Source organism: Xenopus laevis, chromosome 9_10L, assembly GCF_017654675.1.
Source record: "Xenopus laevis strain J_2021 chromosome 9_10L, Xenopus_laevis_v10.1, whole genome shotgun sequence".
NCBI classification, from domain to species: domain Eukaryota; kingdom Metazoa; phylum Chordata; class Amphibia; order Anura; family Pipidae; genus Xenopus; species Xenopus laevis.
The window spans coordinates 16,493,033-16,514,675 of NC_054387.1; the positions used below are offsets into that span (position 1 = coordinate 16,493,033).

General features: G+C 43.1%; 1 protein-coding gene across 1 annotated transcript in view; it reads right to left on the minus strand.

Annotated features, from left to right (window-relative positions):
• Nucleotides 1-2,084: 2,084 nt before the first annotated feature.
• The window catches only part of gnas.L (GNAS complex locus L homeolog), a 47,527-nt gene continuing 27,968 nt past the window's right edge, over nucleotides 2,085-21,643 (minus strand). The window contains 8 exon segments of the mRNA NM_001090213.1: nucleotides 2,085-3,709; nucleotides 4,791-4,858; nucleotides 5,042-5,172; nucleotides 5,462-5,582; nucleotides 6,544-6,602; nucleotides 7,099-7,172; nucleotides 7,492-7,546; nucleotides 19,567-19,664. Of these exon segments, the coding sequence (NP_001083682.1) occupies nucleotides 3,563-3,709; nucleotides 4,791-4,858; nucleotides 5,042-5,172; nucleotides 5,462-5,582; nucleotides 6,544-6,602; nucleotides 7,099-7,172; nucleotides 7,492-7,546; nucleotides 19,567-19,664 (753 nt within the window). The 3' untranslated portion in view covers nucleotides 2,085-3,562.

The window sequence follows — 21,643 nt, forward strand, 5'->3', positions numbered from 1 at the left end:
ACCAGGAAAACTCCCGGTGGTCCCAGGTGTCAGTGGCCCCTCATGCTGCTAAACTTTTGGCCTATTTCATGGCCATTCCCTATTTCTGTGAGAACAAAGAGGCTAAATATATGGAATAATAGAGATATATATATATATATATATATATATATATATATATATATATATATATATATATATATATATATATATATATATATAGTATAAAGAGAACAGAGTGGCCCCTGGTCTAAGGTTTTTGGGTGGGCCCCTGGTGTCCCAGTCCAGCACTGTATACAGCTAACCAAGTAAATGCTAGCGATACTCCAATATATCTTTCCTCTCCTAATCTCAATCCAGCTATTTTCTTGTTGGATACATTGTCTAAAGGGCAGAATTTATGGTGTTACAAAGCAGTAGCATATTCTAGCATTTACCTCCTATGTGTAAGGTAGAAATGGACCTTTGGTTATATATTTATTTTACCTCTATGTGATTCCTCCTATTCAATCAACAGCTCAATTGTCTCAGTATCAGCTCTGGAATATTTCTTAAATATGATGGCTACCACAACTATGGACTACCACAAACATCACTTCATAATAACCGCTGTTCCTCTGCTAATCCCTACCCTGAATTCTGCTACCATTGATGGTCGTCTGTGAACTCAAGTAATAATATTCCAAGCATGACTAAATAAGAGAACCAGCCTATGTATAACAAGGCAAGAAAAGCCCTGTAACAGCTCTGAAACATCTGCTCGCTTAGGCCTTACAGGTAAGTAAACATTAATAATAAAAAGAAGGCCTCAGAAAACAGCACATTGTTTTTTGGAAAACCAGAGATCACTAAACTGCAAGTGGAAAAAAAAAAGGCAGAATAGGAAAATAATTTGAATTAAAACATGAAGACTGATTAAAAAGCTGCTTAACAGGTCCCTCTATAGTCCACTGAAAGTTTCATTCCCAGTGCAAGACATTCTTTTCCTGCAGCCAAAGCCAACTGCCTCCCAAGCAAAGGCCAATTTCTGCTTTTTCCTGCTTGCGGCCATGGAGGGAGGTGGAAGGCAGCAGTAATAGCAGGTCTGGGCCCCAATGGGTTATTTCCCGATGTCCCGACAGCCCAGTCCGACACTTAACACAATCGCCGCTATGTTGTGAAAGATCCCTGGTCCCTTGTTGCAGTCCTGGCGAGGTATAAGAAAACCCAACACTTGTACTGTATTGAACATCGCAACAGACTGCTGGGAACATTCACAACATTACAGTGAAGTGACATCAATAGGGATGCAACAAATCCAGGATTCTGCTGAATCCGCGTGCCTGGTCAAACCATATCCCAATTTACATATGCAAATTAGGGGCAGGAAGAGAAATCATAACTTAAGCACAAAACAAGGAAGCAAAAAAAATTATTTTCCCCTACCTGTCCCTAATTCACTTGTGCAAATTAGGATTCGGCCGAATCTTTCATGACGCATTCGTCAGAATCCCAAATAGTGGATTTGGTGCATCCCTAAATATCAATAAAGAGGAGCTCCAGGCAGAGGAAGGGGCTAACAGAGCGGTACCCCACATTGATTTACATTTTAATTCCAGCAGTTACCAACTACTATTCCTAGAGGAGGTTTCAAAATGGTTGCTCTACCCTCTCTCTAAGGGAACGTGGGGTACAAGTTAATTTGCTATTCTGGTTAGAGTTGAATCTTTTTATAAACAAAAAAAATGTAAGAAAGGAAAGGCTTGACCCTAAAATGTTTAAAAATAAACTGCTCTACAACAATGGTGGAAGTGGCCATAACCTGGACAACATTCATGGCACCCGACACATGGGTGCTGCATCTGAGGCCACCCACTTGCCATCTGTATAAACGAATAACCAAGGTGATATACAGGCAATTTGGCCAAATCCCCCCAGAAAGGATTTGGACAAATATTGAAAAGATTCTGCATATGCAAATAAGCAAAATCGCTGACAAACAAACAACTTATTTTTGCTCTTAAGTCACATGATAATTAGGATTCATTTCGCCGGCTATAGATCCAACATCACTTTGCCGTATGGTCAATAATATGCCAGGAAAAGGAGAAAAAGACTAGCACTTATTTGTAGCAAAATTTGGTTTATGTAGAAACAAGCCATGTTTTTGCATTTGGATAGATATTTAAATGAGTTAAAGCTAAAAATTAAAAAGCACGATGAAGCCACATTGGGTCACTTCATGAATACCTCACTTTAAAAGTGGTTAAGGTTGCAACATTTGTACATTTTTGAATTTTTCTTTTTTTACTAAACAGCTTCTTCCTTTTGTAAACCAGAAAAAAAAAAAAAAAAATCCCTATTAACTACAGATTAAATTTGCCCCACGGTTGAGCGAACGCAGGAGGCAGAATGACAATGCTGTACAGAGAAATTAGACATACTTACATCTTAGCTCATTGTACAGGGCAAAGCCGAAATCAAGGCACAAAGATCTTCTACAAGTTTTTTTCAATAAAGTTGTACAAAATAATACATTTTACAGTCTGTACAAGAATAATAACCCAGCAGTAAAATAAAAACAAAATGGGGAGGGGGGGACGACAAAAGAAAAAACAAAAAAAAAAGCCAAAAAGTGAAGGTTGTTATAAGAAAGAGGAGTGATCAGATCTGTGAGGCGAGAGGTATAATAACATTATTATGCACATGATTGAAAGAAATCACACGAGGTCGGCGTCTTAAGGACCAATAAGAATTTAAAAAAAAAAAAAGATTAAAGGCAAACGTCCGAGACCTATAGAAATAAATACGTTGATATGCTGGAATTCATATCCAAGTATTTATTGTTAAAAAAGACAAAAAAAAAATGGCACCCTTGTGACAGGCAGCCTCCATACTGCCGTGGCTCCTCCCATCGTTCTGTAAATACCATGACACACCCTACAGTCAGAGTTTAGTGTCGGAGCTCCCGAGTCGCTTGCTCAGCGATGGTTCCGATACCTTCGGTGATTGGATATGAAATGGGTAAAATGGGGGAAGGGATTGAATTTAGCCCACGCTGTTACCAGTAACGTGAGAGGGGTAGAAAGGAACAGTAAGAAATCAGACTTGCCTCCTAGCCCCCTTGATGCACACAACACCCTCTTCCTGGCACAGCAGGGCACCAACAATCCTTCAGGTCACTTGTGTCATTCCGGCTGGCGTTTTAAAGGGAAACTCATGGCTGGAATTGGTGCTAGCCCACGCATATTTGATTTATTTGAAGGGTGGTGGGTGAGGGGAAGCAAGCTGACAGTTTGGGTATTGTCCGGCAGCAAGGAGATAGAGAGAGAAGCAAGGGCCGCTAACTGGAGAGAGAGAAAGAGCGTGTGAGGCTGCACCCAGTTCCCCCCCCCCCCCAAATCCCCAAAGATGGGTGACGGTTTCTCCCGAATATATATAATATATATTTTCCATTTTTTTAGATACTTTTTTTGATGGATTTTTCTTGTTTTGTGAATTTTTTTTCTTTTTATTTAGGTTTTTTTCTTTAAATGAGGAATTTGTAGTCCGGAACACAAGGAGGGAGGGGAAGGGGGAAAAAAACCCAAAAAAGTGCTCTCCATCACAACAGCTCATATTGGCGCAGGTGCATCCTTTGGATAATGTCCCGACAATCATTAAAAACCCTTCGGATGTTTTCTGTGTCCACTGCACATGTGAAATGTGGGTAGCAATAATGGCGGCCGTCCCCACTCGCTGTGCTGATTCTCTGCAAAAGGAAAAGTCACAAACCATCAGCAACAGCAACACTTTTCCTTTCCATTTGCAGAAGTTATCATTGAAGGGAAAGTTCTAAATACAGTTAACTTTAGAATGCCCCCCCCCTCCCAAAAAAAACCTTTTCTTGCATGATACAAGCAATGTAATTCCAATCAATTTCCCAATATCCAATAATAACTAATTTATAGTCAAGTGTAACTGTCATTGCTATTATTATGCCTTGTAAATATATGAGTGATACTCATTCCATGTAGCCTTGTGCCTTTATATGGTCACAGAACAACCCCTCAGTGACTTCTAATATCCTTATCATTTACAGTAGGGGGTACATTATCCCTTATAATACATGAGTGATACTCAGAGTTCCCTGTATAACTCACCCTGCAGCTTTGTGCCTTTATATGGTCACAGAACCCATCAGTGACTTCTAATATCCTTATAATTTACAGTATGGGGCACATTATCCCTTATAATACATGTGTGATACTCAGAGTTCCCTGTATAACTCAGTCTGCAGCCTTGTGTCTTGATATGGTCACAGAACCCACACTGGGGGTCATTTATCAACACTGTGCAAATGTAACCCATGGCAACCAATCAAATTGCTGCATTCAATGTTCTACTTGCAGCTGGCTTTAAAAAGCTAATCACTGATTGGTTGCTATAGGTAACTGCCCATGGGCAAATTTGCCCAGTGTTGATAAATGAGCCCCAGTGACTTCTAATATCCTTATCATTTACAGTAGGGGGTACATTATCCCTTATAATACATGAGTGATACTCAGAGTTCCCTGTATAACTCAGCCTGCAGCCTTGTGTCTTTATATGGTCACAGAACCCCTCAGTGACTTCTAATATCCTTATCATTTACAGTAGGGGGTACATTATCCCTTATAATACATAAGTGATAATCAGAGTTCCCTGTATAACTCAGCCTGCAGCCTTGTGTCTTTATATGGTCACATTACCCCTCAGTGACTTCTAATATACTTATCATTTACAATAGTGGGTATCCCTTATAATACATAAGTGATACTGCACAGATCGAAGACAAAAACATTGATACTTACAAGAAACTCATCTCTAATAAAATACTTGGCCCTTGTGACTCGAGGATCCTCATTGAATTCTGGAGTTGCTGTAGGGGACAGAAATGATGATGAGGATGAAATTGGATGATAGGATAGGACTAAGACCCCCACGCTAACTCTACTGTATATATACAGTTGATTCTACTGGATGAGATCTGTGCATCCAACAAACAGGGACAGGACTGAGCACCATGGTTGGTCAGTGCCCAGGTTGTGCATGAAGAGCTTACCATCATCTGGGGTGGTGTAGCGGGCAAACTCAGGGAAGTAGTCCTCTATTTTAGATTTCCCAGCTAAAACCTTATCAGCGAGCAGATCTTGTTTATTGAGGAAGAGAATGACTGAAATGGTCCGTAGCCACCTGAAAGAGAGGGAAGCAGAATATTGGGCGTTACACAAGGACTGAGAGAGGCAATGGCAGGCACCAGAGCTGCCCATACTCCATAGCTAAACTGCATTAGGGCCACAATAACTGCAATTGCCCCTTAACCTCACAATGCAAAGCTCCATAGGCAGAGCCAATGAAAAATCAACTGCTGCATCTCAGACGGGTCCATGGCAAGTATTAGCTTATAAGGCTGCTCTGTTGCCCAAAAGAAAAAAAAGAGGCACAGTGTGGGGCAGAAGGGGAAAAGGAGAGATATTTGTACCTATTGTTCCAGATACTCTTGAAGAGGTTTAATGCTTCCTGGAGTCTGTTGGTGTGATTGTCCTCTCGGATCACCATGTTGTAGCTGCTGCTGGCTACAACGAAGATTATAGCTGTGACATCTAGAAGAGGGAAAAGCAAAACCATTAACTAACAACTAGGACCCTTTTAACATGCCTTTGACCTTGACTTGCCACCCTTTGTATAACCTACAGGCTATGGCATATCCCAGAAGGCCTCTACTTCAAAGGGGATGTTCACCTTCCAAACACTTTTTCTAGTAGAGTTGTTTACAGATTGTTCTACAGAAATAAAGACTTTTTTCAATTACTTTCCATTTTTATTTTTGACAGTTTTTTTCCCAAAAATTTAAATTTAAAGTTAAATGTCCCTGTCTCTGGTGTTTGAGTCTGGCAGCTCAGTAATTCAGGTGCAGATTCTGAACGGTTAGAATTTTGCAACATTTCGTTGATACATTTCTGTTAAATATCAGCAACTATTGTATCAATTCTAACAGCTGCCTTTAATAAAATCCAGGCATTCTGCTCAGCAGGGACAAAGATAAAAAAATGTATCAACTAAATGTATCCATTTAGAACAGTTTACAGTGTCAGCGACCCCCCTTCCCTGAGCTGCTTTAGAGAGTGAAAAATTACATTTTACACTTCAAATATTAGAAAAACAGTCACACATAGAAAGGAATTGGAAAAAGTCTTTATTTCTGGTAAACGATCTGAAACAAACTGAACTGAAAAAAGTGTTGGAAGGTGAACAACCCCTTTAGGGCAGAGACAAACGCTGCGATTAGGGGAGATTAGTCGCCCAGAGACAAATCTCGTCTTCTTCGGGGCGGGGGGGGGGGTCAGTGAAGAGTTAGAATAAGCAGGCAAATAATTTAAAAACTATAAAAAAATAAGACCAACTGAAAAGTTGCTGAGAATTAGCCATTCTATAACATACTAAAAATTTACTTAAAGGTGAACTGCTTCGTTAATACAACCACTCACTGCAGCTGTAGATACACACACAAAGTGGGGTGAATACACCTTAAACATGGTCATATCTGCATGAGAGTTTTCTTACCGTTAAAGCACTGGATCCACTTCCTGCGCTCATCTCGCTGGCCTCCAACATCGAACATGCTGTAAAGTAAAGAGGAGGTGCTGTAATCTGGAACTTATTCACAGAGGTGTGTGAGGGACTTAGGTTTTCCCCAAGGGTTGGTTATTTAGCGCGCCGCGTGTATGTGCCCATTGCAGACGACTTATCAATTACAGGTTTTTGACACTGGGCTGGCGCTGGGGGATCAGAGCTATAGTCTCATGCCACATAAGGGATGATCAATTACACTTCATTTACTGCACTGCTGCTCCAGGAGACAAGGGCAGGTGCTGAAACTGAGCAAGCCAACCACTTGGATAAAAAATAAATGGAGTATCAACCTCAAAAGGAAGAGAAAACAGTTGTGTTATCAAAGCTGGGGTAAGTGGGCACATGGGGGTATAAGAAGAGCGAGTTATTTGTCAATATCCCAGACTCGCTGTACAATGAAAAATATATGGTCACTGGTCCCCAAACCATTCACAGGAGCGGGGCCTCAAAGAATGAAGACAAACCGCAAAGAATACAGGCACTTACTGGAAATTGACTTTGTCCACCTGAAACTTGGTTTCGAATATCCCTGATGTGAGAACTCTGCATCGCAGCAAGTCCTGGGGAGAGACAACAGAGTTAGGCCTTTATAGAGACCCCTGGGGTCCTGCACCCAGTTACTTCTATAGGCAGCCCCCCTGCATTCTTCCTCCAGTCCTAACTGCTTCTGCAACCCTTTGCTACTTCTTTAAATGACTTATGAAGCCTATAGATGAGTCAGAACAGCCTGCAGATCCACCACCCCAGGTGCACCCTATGCTCACACAGAGCCCAGTATCATCCAATAATATATGTGCCTGGAGGCATGTGATCCTGGCAATAGAGAGGAATATGTGTAACCTTGGCCACTAGCTGGCGCTATACCCAGAGGGAACCGACCTGATCAGTAGGCGTGTAGTCATTCTGTTTCACAATGTCAATTTTGTCTAGAAAACTGAAAAGAGAAGAAAAAAAGAAAACCATTAATTTCAGATTTTCCAGCAAACCAGAACATTTCAGTTTAATTTGAAAGTTCTCTCTCACTCGTAGCCAATGAGGTTAAAGTAACATGTGGCATTTGCACCCCGTTGGGCCCATTGGTGAGAACTAAGTGTCGTCAGTTTAGTTTCATTGTAAGTCTGTCCAGCGGACAAAGCAAAGGAAACTGAAAGGGGCAGACAGACACTGCTCTTAATAACAATTAAGAATTAAGAGAATTAAGAATGAATGGGCATTGGGAAGCTGCTATTTATTAGATTTAAACATTTTCATTTTGAGTTCATCTCCCCTTTAAATGGAAAGAACTAGAGTGACAGAGGTTATACTCGGACAGAAAGCAGAGGATGAAGCAAATGCACCTTTTTTTAAAAAAAAAATTCTCAACCTACTGTATCTATATAAACAGGGGGGGATAGAATATAAAGTGAGCACCTTCCTGATGTGCTGCCTTGGCTCTCAGGCCTAATGAAAGGAGGAACTGTAGCACTGAAAGCTCTACTGAGAATACACCACGTGTACTACAATAAGCAGGTGGTTCCTAAGATCCCAGAGCATAAAAATAGCTTGTATTGTACAGCGCTGTGGAATATGTTGGTGCCTTATAAGTACAAGATTATAATAATAATGTCTGCTTTTACTTATTCAGTAATGGATGAAGTCTGCGCTGTTGTATATGAAGTTTCTACGGGGAAAGCAGCACGAGAAGTAGTGGATCCACACTTCCACTATAGATACTAGTAATAGGCAGAGATGGTGCGCTAATATTCCTTTTCAATACATGCACAAACACCTAAAAAGAAAGAACCGTATATAGAGTAGTACGTTTAGCACTTCTTGAATGTTTTACGATGTTAGAACTACTCACAATGCAGATTATCAAACACAGGCGCGTAGATTGGTTCCCTGTAGCAGAATGTATACACGCGATGTGAGTCTATGCGGTAGTTCTGGAAAGGCAAATACTACAAATAGTGAAGAATCGTCAGGAATCAAGTGTAGGCCCTGCGGGTCCTATAGACTTACCAAACGGCAGCAGGATAGAGCGATAGCTGCGGGATAACCGCTCGATGTTAGCGTATATCCGAGACGCTGTTCGCCACCGGTATTTGGATGAAGACGGCCTTACAGATGTAGTCGGCGTCCCTGACCGGTGCCGTGTTCAGAGGGCCTTATTTAATTATTTAATAAAAGTTTGAAAAGATTAGCTCCCCCCTTTGATTGCTTATTCAATTAATACACTGCACCTCGAGGCTTACAGACCGATTGCAATAGAAGAAAAAGATAAGGAGAGGTGGAATCTGAACACGGCACCGGTCAGGGACGCCGACTACATCTATGAGGCCGCCTGCATCCAAATACCGGTGGCAAACAGCGTCTCGGATATACGAGCGGTTATCCCGCAGCTTACCTATCGCTCTATCCTGCTGCCGTTTGGTAAGTCTATAGGACCCGCAGGGCCTACACTTAATTCCTGACGATTCTTCACTATCTGTAGTATTTGCTTTTCCAGAACTACCGCATAGACTCACATCGCGTGTATACATTCTGCTACAGGGAACCAATCTACGCGCCTATTTTTGATGATCTGCATTGTGAGTAGTTCTAACATCGTAAAACATTCAAGAAGTGCTAAACGTACTACTCTATATACGGTTCTTTCTTTTTAGGTGTTTGTGCATATATTGAAAAGGAATATTAGCGCACCATCTCTGCCTATTGCTTTTACTTATTATTTACCGCCACCAATGGGGTATACTTCTTCAAAGGCCTCTCAGGAGATCAGATTGTTTTTGTTTTGATGGTGGGAGGGATTTCCAGTCGGACACGTCACTTCCTGCACTTCCACAGAAGGTTACAGAGCCAAGGCCACATAGTGCATGGGAAAACTACTCCCAGGCCGATGACTGTGGCTTAGTGTTGCCTTCACATGGTGTGTGGCACATTGATTGCCCTAGAGAGAAAATTAACTTCCCCTTTATTCAGTCTGCAGCAGGGATCTAAATGCTGATCAGGTGTGCAACATGGTGGATTGCACTGGAGCTGCTTGGATATCATTTTCTAGGGCTGGTTGTTGTAACACTGATACAGTGAGGGCTCAGACAATCAGAATATATATATATATATATATATATATATATATATATATATATATATATATATATATATATATATATATATATATATATATATATATATATATATACACACACACACACACACACACATACAATGGGCCGTCACAAGTCCCAGAATGCCATGTAACAAGAGCAGATGGGAGACAAAGGCAAAATATCAATGGAGCATTATTATTGGTTAGAATGAATCCACACCCGAAGCAGCCAGATTTCTCCGGTATAACTCCCTCATCCCTGGGGCCCATAGAAAGGGGGGATCAATGCTGCAGACAGATCCCTCTGGCTTTCCATCCAGACACAGGCCAGTTTCAGGCAGATAAGGGAACTTTCCCAGTTTTATATTACAAGAGGAGCCCAGAAATAGCTTTCAGCCGCCCTGGCCTCCCCTCTCCGTTGTCATGACGACTGGACGACTTTTCTATAAATAGCTGCGTCAGTTTCGAAATCTTGTGAGAGACATCTGGAGCGTGGCCAGGCAGCGGCGGGACTGAAGCTTGGCCACTTCCTGCAGCTGAGTATTATGGGAACCTTAGTCTTTATAGACATTTATAGTGCATGCTGGGAGTTGTAGTTCAGAACCAGTTGCATGTTTTTTCTTGCCATGGAGCTGAATTCCGCAACTGCCACCCTGCAAACAGGGAATTCGGCCCTATGCCAAGAAAACGCGTGCAACTGGTGCTGAACTACAACTCCCAGTATACACTATAAATGCCTAGAAAGACTAGGGTTCCCATAATACTCAGCCAGCTGCAGGTAGAAGCTTTGATGTGTAATGCTAACAGCCGGCTGGATAGAAAGGGACTTTAATGCAGGATATCCTTTCCTTTCACTTTGTGGGCTCTCGGTGGCAATCAATGAATATTTATAGCTACAACTCCACTCCAAAACAATGGCTCAGAGTACTGCTCACAGACTCTGCTTTCCAGTTGCACAGGGAGCACCCCAGACCCATCTACCCATTGGCTGCTTTCTCCCCCAGCTTAACCAATCACGGCAGAACCCAGAGGAGGAGCAGGTGCTCTCTAGTCAACAAAAATAAAAGTTATTTATAAGCAAATGTGAGGCGGAAGCGCTATATATAGGCGCACGGAACAAATGGAAATCCTGCGATTGTTTGTTGCCTCCGGCCCAAATCAGGCAGCGAATGTGGGAATTAAAACGTGCGCACAGGTAAAGTGCAGGCTGCCAACCAAAGGGGGCGCTATACAGGTCCGGACTGAGAATTAAAATAGGCCCTGGCATTTCAGGTACACAGAGGCCCAATCAGCCCACACAGCTCCCACCAGCCCACTAAATACTGACTTTCTATGGCACCTTATAGCAGCCCCACAGCATTTGCCAGAACCCACAGATTGCCAGTCGGGGCCTGGCGCTATAGAGCACTGGCTCATACCTGTAACAGTGAGTAGCACCAGGGAGGGTTCCCCCTACTGATATGTTAGGATAATTTGCAATTGCTTTTAATTTTTTTATTATGAGTTATTTAGCTTTATATTCAGCAGCTCTCAAGTTTGCAATTGCTAGGGTCCAAAGTACCCTAGCAACCATGCATTGATTTGAACAAGAGACTGGAATATGAAAAGGAGAGGCCTTGAAAGAGGGGTAATACAAAGTAGCAATATGTAAACCGCATTTGTAGCCTGCCAGAGCATTCGTTTTCTAAAGGGGGTCAACGACCCCCATTTGAAAGCTGGAAAAAGTCGGCAAATAATTAAAAAAGTGTGTGTGTGTGTGTGTGTGTGTGTGTGTGTGTGTGTGTGTGTGTGTGTGTGTGTGTGTGTGTGTGTGTGTGTGTGTGTGTGTGTGTGTGTGTGTGTGTGTGTGTGTGTGTGTGTGTGTGTGTGTGTGTGTGTGTGTGTGTGTGTGTGTGTATATTAAAAATAAATAAATTACGGCCAATTGAAAAGTTGCTTATAATAACTTAAATATAATAATTTAAATATTAAAGAATATAACTCATCTGAGCCTCCATGAGTGCAGTGCCCTGGGACACGCTTCCCAAAATAGACCCCCCCCCCCGGCTATATTTATACCTTCCTCATTAATTAGTGTAGGATTAATATACCTGTTCTAATATTAGAATATTATTCCCTCTAATATTAAAAAAGGGGCCGGTGCCCAGCTCTACGCAGATATTATTAGAGCTAATTAGGCACTGAACTGGCCCTGCCCATAGAGAAGAGGAAGGTGCTTGCAGTGGTTTAAAGGGCAAGTGGCACCAAAGAATGAAACTTGGATGCACTATAGTTGCCTGCATGTAAATAGCACTTGGCTGGCTGGGACACGACTGGCTAAGAATCACTCTCTGCCCCTGCCATGATGGTTCTAGAACTGGTGTTCATCAGCCCAAACTGCCCTAGTGATTTCAGGTGGTTGCCATTCAAGTGAATGATAGGTGGCAGGTGGCATCTGCCTAAAGCCAAAAAGTTCAGCTCATTTGGCAACTTTATATTGGGGGTTGGCCAAACCAGTGTGACAGTCCCTAACAATATGATCATAATAGGGGTCTATACAAGCTATTTGGAAATGGGCAAATGTGGTAGGTGACTTTAAACCTGACGTTTATCACATACATGGGCCAATAAGTTAACAACTCACTCTGATAGACAACAGACGGCCAGCAGGACACACGTCCCTCCTGAGCCACCGTACTCTGGCAGAGCCATGGCTCTAGAAAGTGCAACAGACATCACAGATTCACGAGGAAACTTGGGCGACTTCGTAAAAGGAAGCGCTCCAAGTGCCATCTCGCCGGCAATTTCGATTCTAGTCAGCTGGAGGCAGTTTGGGGAGATTAGTCGCCGTGAAGAAGAGGCGATTTACCGCCGGGAGACAAAATCTCCCTGAATCTGAGCATGTGCCTGTGCCTTAAATTCTCATAAAATGCTCCATTCTTATTTAAAGTCCAGAAATATGTTTTGCATCTGCCCCACGCACCAGTTACTGCAAATACCAACCCCCCCACTTATATGTATTGGGTCCATGGGTGAGCCCCAATTTCACTGTGCATCTCGTATCAAATCCATGGACTTGAAGCTCTATGGGGCAAGGACAATTATTATGGGAAATTCCTGCCTGCTGTTTTCCTATTATTTGAGGCAAAGAGAGACACTGAACCCCCAAAAGAGAAATCAGGGGCAAGAGGGACACTGGTGTGTAAGGGAAATCATTGGGTGCCATTTGCTCATGCAGCAGAGATGGAGGCGGGAGAGGATTGGGAGGGCTGTGTGCTTGTCATCTGATCACCAATCCGGTGGCTGCAGCCCGGCACAGGGAGACACCCCCTGAATTGCCCTCCTACGTGACCCAAATGCAGCCCTACCCCTTTGCTTGCTGCAGCCGGGACTAAAAATAGCCCTGCGCTGGCTCTGAAAACACAGTTTGCATAAGCAGTTTGGGAGGAGGGGCCCCTAGGGGTGGGTACAAGGAGCACGGCAATACTTCTCATATGCACAGGGCCTCCAGATGTTAAACAACTACAACTCCCATCATTTGTACACCCATTGATATTTTGTAACAAGAGGCAATAGTTTATTTTTTTATTATTATTTTTAAATCAGACATGAAACCACCAAACCCAGCTAGAAAGCAAATCCATCCCCAGACTACAACTTTATTATTCTCGCTCTACAGACCCTCTTCATTCAAATGACTGCCTGATTGCTAGAGAAGGGCCCAAACCACTCACACTCAAAAATAGACAAATAATAGAATAATAGAATACCATTGTCTAAAGAAGGGGGGGGCTCGGAGCATGACAAGTAATAGAAATGTCTTTCTTTGGCAAAAGGCATTTGAGGAAGGGTAAAATTGAGAGTTTAGTCCCAGGGGTACCCACATCCTCAAACTCACAGATGTACAGAAACATTGGGGTAACAGTTACCCTGCTATAGTTCCAGGGGTACCCAGGGCACAAATAATCACTCACCCCAAATCTCCCCCTAACTGGCCTTCAGACTGGGCCCCCGTAGCTCATAACAAGGTTACAGATATATAGAAACAATTGGGTAACAGTCACCCTGCTATAGTTCCAGGGGAACCCAGAGCACAAATAAGCACTGACCCCAAATCTCACCCTAACTGGCCTTCAGACTGGGTCCCCTTAGCTCATAACAAGTTTACAGATATATAGAAACATTGGGGTAACAGTCACCCTGCTATAATTCCAGGGGTACCCAGGGTACAAATAAGCACTCACCCCAAATCTCACCATAACTGGGGCCCCTCTTGGGGTCAACTTACCACCCTACTTATCTTTTTACCAGAAGTCTTTTTTTTTTTTTTTTTTGGCTGTTTTTCTAAAATCTCTTCCCTCTGGGGTGTCAATGTGGCAGCTCAGTAATCCCAGGGCAGCCAGACTGGTATAATTAATTGATTAATTAATTGAACATTAATTGATATTTCTCAGCAGCGTCAGTGGAATGTCCGTACCTATTGTATCAATTATAAAAGCTGCCTTTAATGAAACCTGCTGAGGAGCATCTCCTAAGAAAAGAAATGAATATGTTGTCTGACAAGTGAAGCTGGGAGTTGTAGTTTGCATAGGAGGGTGAGTGATACCCCCTGCCCTACAGCTCATTCCTCTGACAGGGTCCGTTAGAAAGATCCAGCAGACTGAGTTCAGGAAACCTCCCTAACCGGGGCCCTTTCTATCAGGAGGAGGAAGAAAAATGGAGATTGCAGCAGCCAATGGCATGGCAGAGCAGGAATCAGCTGTCATGACATAATCATCCTAATCATTGTGGGCAGAACGAGACCCGCCCAGCACTCGGGCTTCACAATGCACTGGGCATTAATGACTGGCAGGACAGGGCTACTTTTTATACCAGCCCAGCCGTTCCGCATAATGCTGCATAGGAAAGCACAAGGGGCCACTGTGTGGTCTAATGCATGTGTCTGGGAGAGGACTGGGCAGCCCAGCCCTGGGGCCACAAATAGGAAATTCACAGATTAAAGGAGAAGTAAACCCCTTATTAAAAAAAGACTCCCCTCCCTTCCAGCCTAGCTGCTACCCGTGGGAAAATGCCAATAACTTTTTACTTACCCCCTAACTTTTTACTTCACAGCATCGGAGTTCACAGTCGCCATCGTCTTATTCTTTGGTTTTCTTCTGGCGATTTTCGTGACTGGCGGCGCATGCGCAGTTGACAAAAACCCGAAGACTGCTCCAACTGCGCCTGCGCCGATACGGAACTTACTTCCCGATGAAGACCGAAGAGAAGAAGATGGCTGCCGTGAACTCCCGATGCCGTGAATCTGCACCGAGGGATAATTAAAAAGGGGTAGCAGCTAGGCTGGGGGGTCTATGTAGGGTAGGGTTTTTTTTTTAAAAAAAAAAGGGGTCTACTTCTCCTTTAACCGCCTCTTTTCCCTGCAGTAAATATAAGAGGGGAAGCAAAGTGTTCCAGAGGTGTGCCACGTTCCCTCTATACCTACCTGTGTGATGGATTGAGTGCAGAAAGTGTGTCCGGGGCAATAAATCCCTGGAGTACTTGCTATACCGGGTATTGTACACAAACACCTGGAAATCTCTGCTCTGCCAGGCAAGCGACTAGTGGCGCATTTTCTCTGTCTGCGCTACAATCTGTAAGCCATGTGGCAAGCTCCTTGGAAAACAATGAGACCCATTACTGCCTGCTACAAACTGTCAGTTGCAAGTCACTGGCACACAACTTAATAGTACTGCTCCAGAAGAATTCTGCACTGAAATCTATTTCTCAAAAGAGCAAACAGATTTTTTAATATTTCAAATCTGACATGGGGCTAGACATATTGTCAGTTTCCCAGCTGGCCCCCCCTTATGTGACTTGGGTTATGATAAACTTCAGTCACTCTTTACTGCTGTGCTGCTAGCTGAAGTGATACCACCCTCCAACAACAGAACAATGGGAAGGTAACCAGCTAGCAGTTCCCTAACACATGATAACAGCTGCCTGGTAGATCTAAGAACAGCACTCAACAGTAAAATCCAGTTCCCACTGCGTCACCTTCAGTTACATTGAGCCGGAGGAACAACAACCTTTCAGAAAGCAGTTCCATCCCTGGTAGATCCAAGAACAGCACTCAATAGTAAAAATCCAGGTCCCACTGGGACTCCTTCAGTTACATTGAGCCGGAGGAACAACAGCCTTTCAGAAAGCAGTTCCATTCCTGGTAGATCTAAGAACAGCACTCAATAGTAAAAATCCAGGTCCCACTGGGACTCCTTCAGTTACATTGAGCAGGAGAAACAACAGCCTGCCAGAAAGCAGTTCCATCCTAAAGGGCTCGCTCTTTCTGAAAGCACATGACCAGGCAAAATGACCTGAGATGCACCTACACACCAATATTACAACTAAAAAAAAATACACTTGCTGGTTCAGGAATAAAATCTTATATTGTAGAGTGAATTATTTGCAGAGTAAACAGTGTCATTTAGAAATAAAAACGACATCATAAAGGGTTGAATCTGGTATCAAACACATTCCCACAATAAAAACTTTCCCATGTGCCCCCGTTACACGGCCACTAAACTGCACATCAACAAAAGAGTTAATCAGTCCCCCCGATGGTTCTGCACCAATTGTAACAGCCTAACATTGGATAAAGGAGCTTTCTGGGTTTATATTACATATAGGGCAGAAGGGGCTTTTGTTGACCCTCCCATTTCATTTGCAGTGAGCATGCCGCAATAAGTTGTAGGCAAACAACAGGATGACAGGAGAGCTGCAGGCTCCATGAGTGGTACAAATGTTTTTTCCTGATGGGTGCCATGCACGAATGTCGCATGCGTGGGTCGGAGGTGCACTTGGAGTGGGACTAGCAAGTATGCGAGTTATTTGTGCGGAGGAACAGGGAAAAGCAGAGTCAGTGTGTAAAACCACCTACTGTTGAACAATGCTCACTATTGTCTTCCCACTTTCCCTTTCGGCCACAAGCATTTCAGCAAAGCAGGATCAGCCTCCTACCAGAACCCTGTGATTGGCACAAATGCTCCTGGATCCCTGGGTAGATCATGGCCACACTTCCCAAATAATGAAGAAAACACTCTCATAAAGCAAACGTAAAGCATCGTGGCCCTGGGTAGGGGTAGCAACTGCCAAAACAGAGGGCCCTGTGACTGAAGGCCAGTTAAAGGAAAAACTATACCCTCTCAAACAATATTGAATAAAACAGCTCATGTGTAAAACCCTGCTTCATGTAAATAAACTATTTTCATAATATAGTTTTTAGTAGTAGGTGCCATTGGGTAATTATAAATAGAAAACTGCAATTTTAAAAAATAAGGGCCGCCCCCTTGGGATTGTATGATTGGTGGTGCACACAAACAAACCCAAACATGTTAGGTCACACGAGCCAATTAAAAGACAAGAGTTCTGTCTTTTGCTTCCATACTTCTTCCTGTTACAGTTAGAGCTGCAGTATTTCTGGTCAGGTGATCTCTGAGACAGCACACAGACCATCACAAAATGGTGGTTCAAGGCAAGAGATGTAAAAGGGCAATATTTACTTAAATATATATGCCAGTTTGACAAGATTCTTTAATATGCCACTTAATATTATGTTAACTATTTGTTGCTCAGGTATTCATTTTGGGGTATAGTTTTCCTTTGATGCAAGGCCAGTATGCCTAGAAATCCCTGGAACTATAGCAGGGGGATGATTATAGACATTGCTTGAACCTAAGAAGGGCTTAAACATATACAGTAATGTTCCATAGGGGCCCAGAGCTCTCTCTAAAAACATCCGTCTCCTAGATGCTGCACAACTACAGCTCCCAATATGCTTTATGCAGTGATCACACGCTGGGAGCGAACATCCAACACCATTGTGGGGTGCAGCATTAGGGTCAGGGCACACGCTCAGATTTGGGGAGATTAGTCACCCGGCAACAAATCGCCTCTTCTTCGGGGCAACTAATCTCCCCGAACTGCCTCCCGCCAGCTAGAATGTAAATTGCCAGCGGGATGGCACTCGGAGTGCATTGTTTTCCAAAGTCGCCCAAAGTTTCCTCGTGAGGCAACTTCGGAAAACGAAACGCTCCAAGTGCCATTCCTCTGACGATTTACATTCTAGCTGGCGGAAAGGCAGTTCGGGGAGATTAATCCCCGAGGAAGAGGAGATTTTTTGCCGGGCAACTAATCTCCCTGAATCTGAACGTATGCCCTGACCCTTAAAGGGGTTGTTTACCTTTGCGTTAACCTTTAGTATGATGTAGCAATTGGTGTGATTGGTTTTAATTTTTTAGTATTTGTGGTTTTGGGGTTATTTAGCTTTTTTTTATTCAACAGCTCTCCAGTTATAAGCAATAAGAATAAATTTGTAGCCTAACAGAGCATTGCTTTTTAGATGGGGTCAGTGACCCCATTTGAAAGCTGGAAAGAATCAAAAGAAGGCAAATAATTCAAAAACTATATTAAAAAATACGATGAAGACCAATTGAAAAGTTGCTTAGAATTAGTCATTCTATTGCATACTAAAAGTCAGTTTAAAGGTGAACCACCCCTTTTAACACTTTATAGACAGCCATGCCACCCAGTTAACAGGGCATAGAGCCTTGTTCTGTCACATCAATGAAAGCCTAAATTAAATTCTCAATTTCCTTTAGGTTTTAAATGGGTACAAAAAAGCCAGTGAGGGCAGTGCTGATCATGCCAGGTAAAGGCCCAAGATTCTTGTAACCTGAACCAAATAACAGAGGAACCTGCATTGCTGAAAACCTGATTCTGCACCAACACTTCATAAGAAGACCTACACCTGCATGCTCTGCTTTCATTTGTCTAATGGAATTAGTAAGTTTGTGCTTCTCTCCCATAGCCCTTCTGTTGTGTTACACTGTTCAACAGGGGTTATAGTTTTGCAGACTAAATGAGTAGGTCTTGTGTCTGCCTTTTAAATGTGACGGGTAATAAAACAATCTAGTTATGGGTGCACCAGTAAATATGCTCATAACCTGTAGAGAGAGAGACCATAAAACAGACAGCATAGGTATTCCCCTACACTAAGCACAATTCAGCAGGAACAGTCCCCTAAGTTTGCTCATAGTTTGTACAGAGAGATACCATAAAACTATAGCAGCATAGGTATTCCCCTGTACTAAGCACAATTCAGCAGGAACAGCCCCCTAAGATTGCTCATAGTCTGTACAGAGAGATACCATAAAACTATGGCAGCATAGGTATTCCCCTGTACTAAGCACAATTCAGAAGGAACAGCCCCCTAAGTTTGCTCATTGTCTGTACAGAGATCCCATAAAACTATGGCAGCATAGGTATTCCCCTGTACTAAGCACAATTCAGCAGGCACAGCCCCCTAAGTTTGCTCATTGTCTGTACAGAGAGATCTTTTATAACTATGGCAGCATAGGTATTCCCCTGTACTGAGCACAATTCAGAAGGAACAGCCTCTTAAGTTTACACACTAAACATACTACCCAGCACTGCAAGGTAGAATGCTTCCCATTGCCCCACCATTGTGCCTCGGTCAATTGACACAGGAACACAGGAGTAACCAGACTTTCAAGTGTAATAGTAACACCACACAATGTTATTAGTATTCCTTATCCAAACCATCCAACTGACCCACCAAGACACAGAAAGCAACAGACGCTTTAAATAAGCGATCTAATATGGACTTATACAAATGAAATGGAAAGTAGCCCCAGTGAAATATCAGATATCTTTAATTTGGAATACTGTGCCAACTCCCTTAGCCTGGCACCACTAAGCCAAAGAAGCAGTGCCACATTATCAGACAGGAGATGAAATAAGCTGAGATTCTGACTAGAAGCATCTTGCTAAGGAGCTGTAATTCACAACTAGTGTGTTAAAAGTGGCATTTACAGCAGCCCTATGGTACTTACTACTGTGCGCAGTCGATCAGCTGGTACTCGTTGGATCTCTCGTAGCATGCTCTCACGCCATCGTCGTGCCAGAGCGTTTTCGTGTGATCATAGAACTCCTGGGGAAACAAGGCAAACAGTCAGAGAAAGACAAAATACTCTTAACACAAACACAAATACAGCACTGGGCTGGCCCCACACTTGCAGTCCTTTATATCCAACTCTGAGAGGTTGGTGAAAAATGCTGGGAAATGTATGCAGTTTGCACGACTCCTAAATAGGAGATCCAGCAGAGAAATGCACAAAACCGGTGTACAATTTCACTCAGTTACACAAATATACTGCTTTGCCTTTAAAGCTATAGCATGTTATGGAACAGTTACAAGATAATTTCCAAAAAGTGGGAACTTGGACAGTGCCCATCTTTACAACACGGCAGTGTATGGTAGTTATGGACAAGGACACATCTTATAGGCCCACCACGCAAGGCTCTGCTCTGGTCACTTTTAGTGCTGGCCCACAGTTTAATTGTATAACCTATTTTACCAAATGCCACAAATTACTAACATCTGTATGTTTTCCAGTATTTCCACTTAGACGGGCCCCATACTGCTCACATCCTTCCTACTAGCCCACTCTGCTCTTATTATTGGCTCAGTCATGGGTTATAATCAATCAATCAATCAATCTCTCTCTCTCTCTCTCTCTCTCTCTCTCATTTTTAACCTCCACTGTTCACATATTTCTGTATTTTACAACTTTAATATGTATGTTTGCTTTGCCTTTAGCTTTAATACTCTCATTTCAGCCAGATTTGACAAAGGTCTACACCAGGAAGCAGTAACTATAAAGTATAAACAACCCTGCTATGTGCCTTGTAGAACTATAGCTCTGGTCTTGACTATGCCATAAAGCACGACAGGGCTGTTGAATTTTGCACAAAGGGAAGAAGCAGCGGATCCACAATTAGCATGTGCAAAGCCAAAAATAACCAACGTTTTCTTCTTATTTTATACAATATACAATTATAGATATAAGTTTATCACTCTTGTATCTGACAACAGTATCCCTTTATGGTTGTTTTCCAAGTTTAAAGGAGAACTAAACCCATCTTGCAAGAACAAGTCAACTGCACAGGATCGCCTCCCCAATCGGATTCTCCCCTAACGGTCCCGCACTCCCTTACCTGGTTATCACTCTCTATGCTCCTGTTCGTCAGTAATGGAACTACACTACAGCGTTATCTGGTCAGATAAAGGGGGGCAGAGCAATTTGGGGGGGGGGGGCGCGGGGGTTGTGCAAGCAGATTCCAATGTAATGCATAGAAAAGGCCCCCACCCCATGCAGCATCAGATTTGCATGGCTTTTGGCTACTGCCCTAGAGACGCAAAGAGCCAAGGAGAGAGCAGAAGGAATGCAAGCAAAAGGACCGGTTAGGCAACTTGCAGCACTGGTTAGACTGGTACTGAAAGCTAGGCTGAGGGTGGGTGGGAACAGAGGGGAACGTGTACCCAGGAAAAGCGGAGGATGAAAGGGCTCCATATGTGTACCATTTAGTATATGTGCGTGTGCCTTATATACAATTGTTATAAAACAGCTGCTATGTGACCCTGGGGGCAGCTGTAGGGCTCATCCAAATAAAATCATTTTGTTGATACTGGCCCTTTAAGTGTGACATTCCTAGGGCCAATGCAACTCCAGGATGTTACAGCGTTGCCCCCATCTGTTCTGCCCAATTATTGCACGGCCATAAGACTGATGCTTGGAAATGCCCCCTTAGCTCAGGAGACAATCTGAGGGGCTGAATTATGCAGCATTTCAGGGGTCTGTATATGAACACTAGCTGTACAGTATAACGCATGCCGGAGACCCCTACTAATGCCTAGTCTGGGGACTGTATAAAGGGAAAGTTACCAGCAGTGCACAAAGGTCCCACAGAATGTTGCACGTCTGAGAAAGGGCCCATTGTGTAGAACAAAGAGCCCAGCCTTGCCCATGGGCAGGAAGATACAGGCGTACATTAAATATTTGCTGCTTGGCACATAACACACTTGACCACAAAACTTGGCTGCGGACACAAACCGTGTGCCCCACGCAA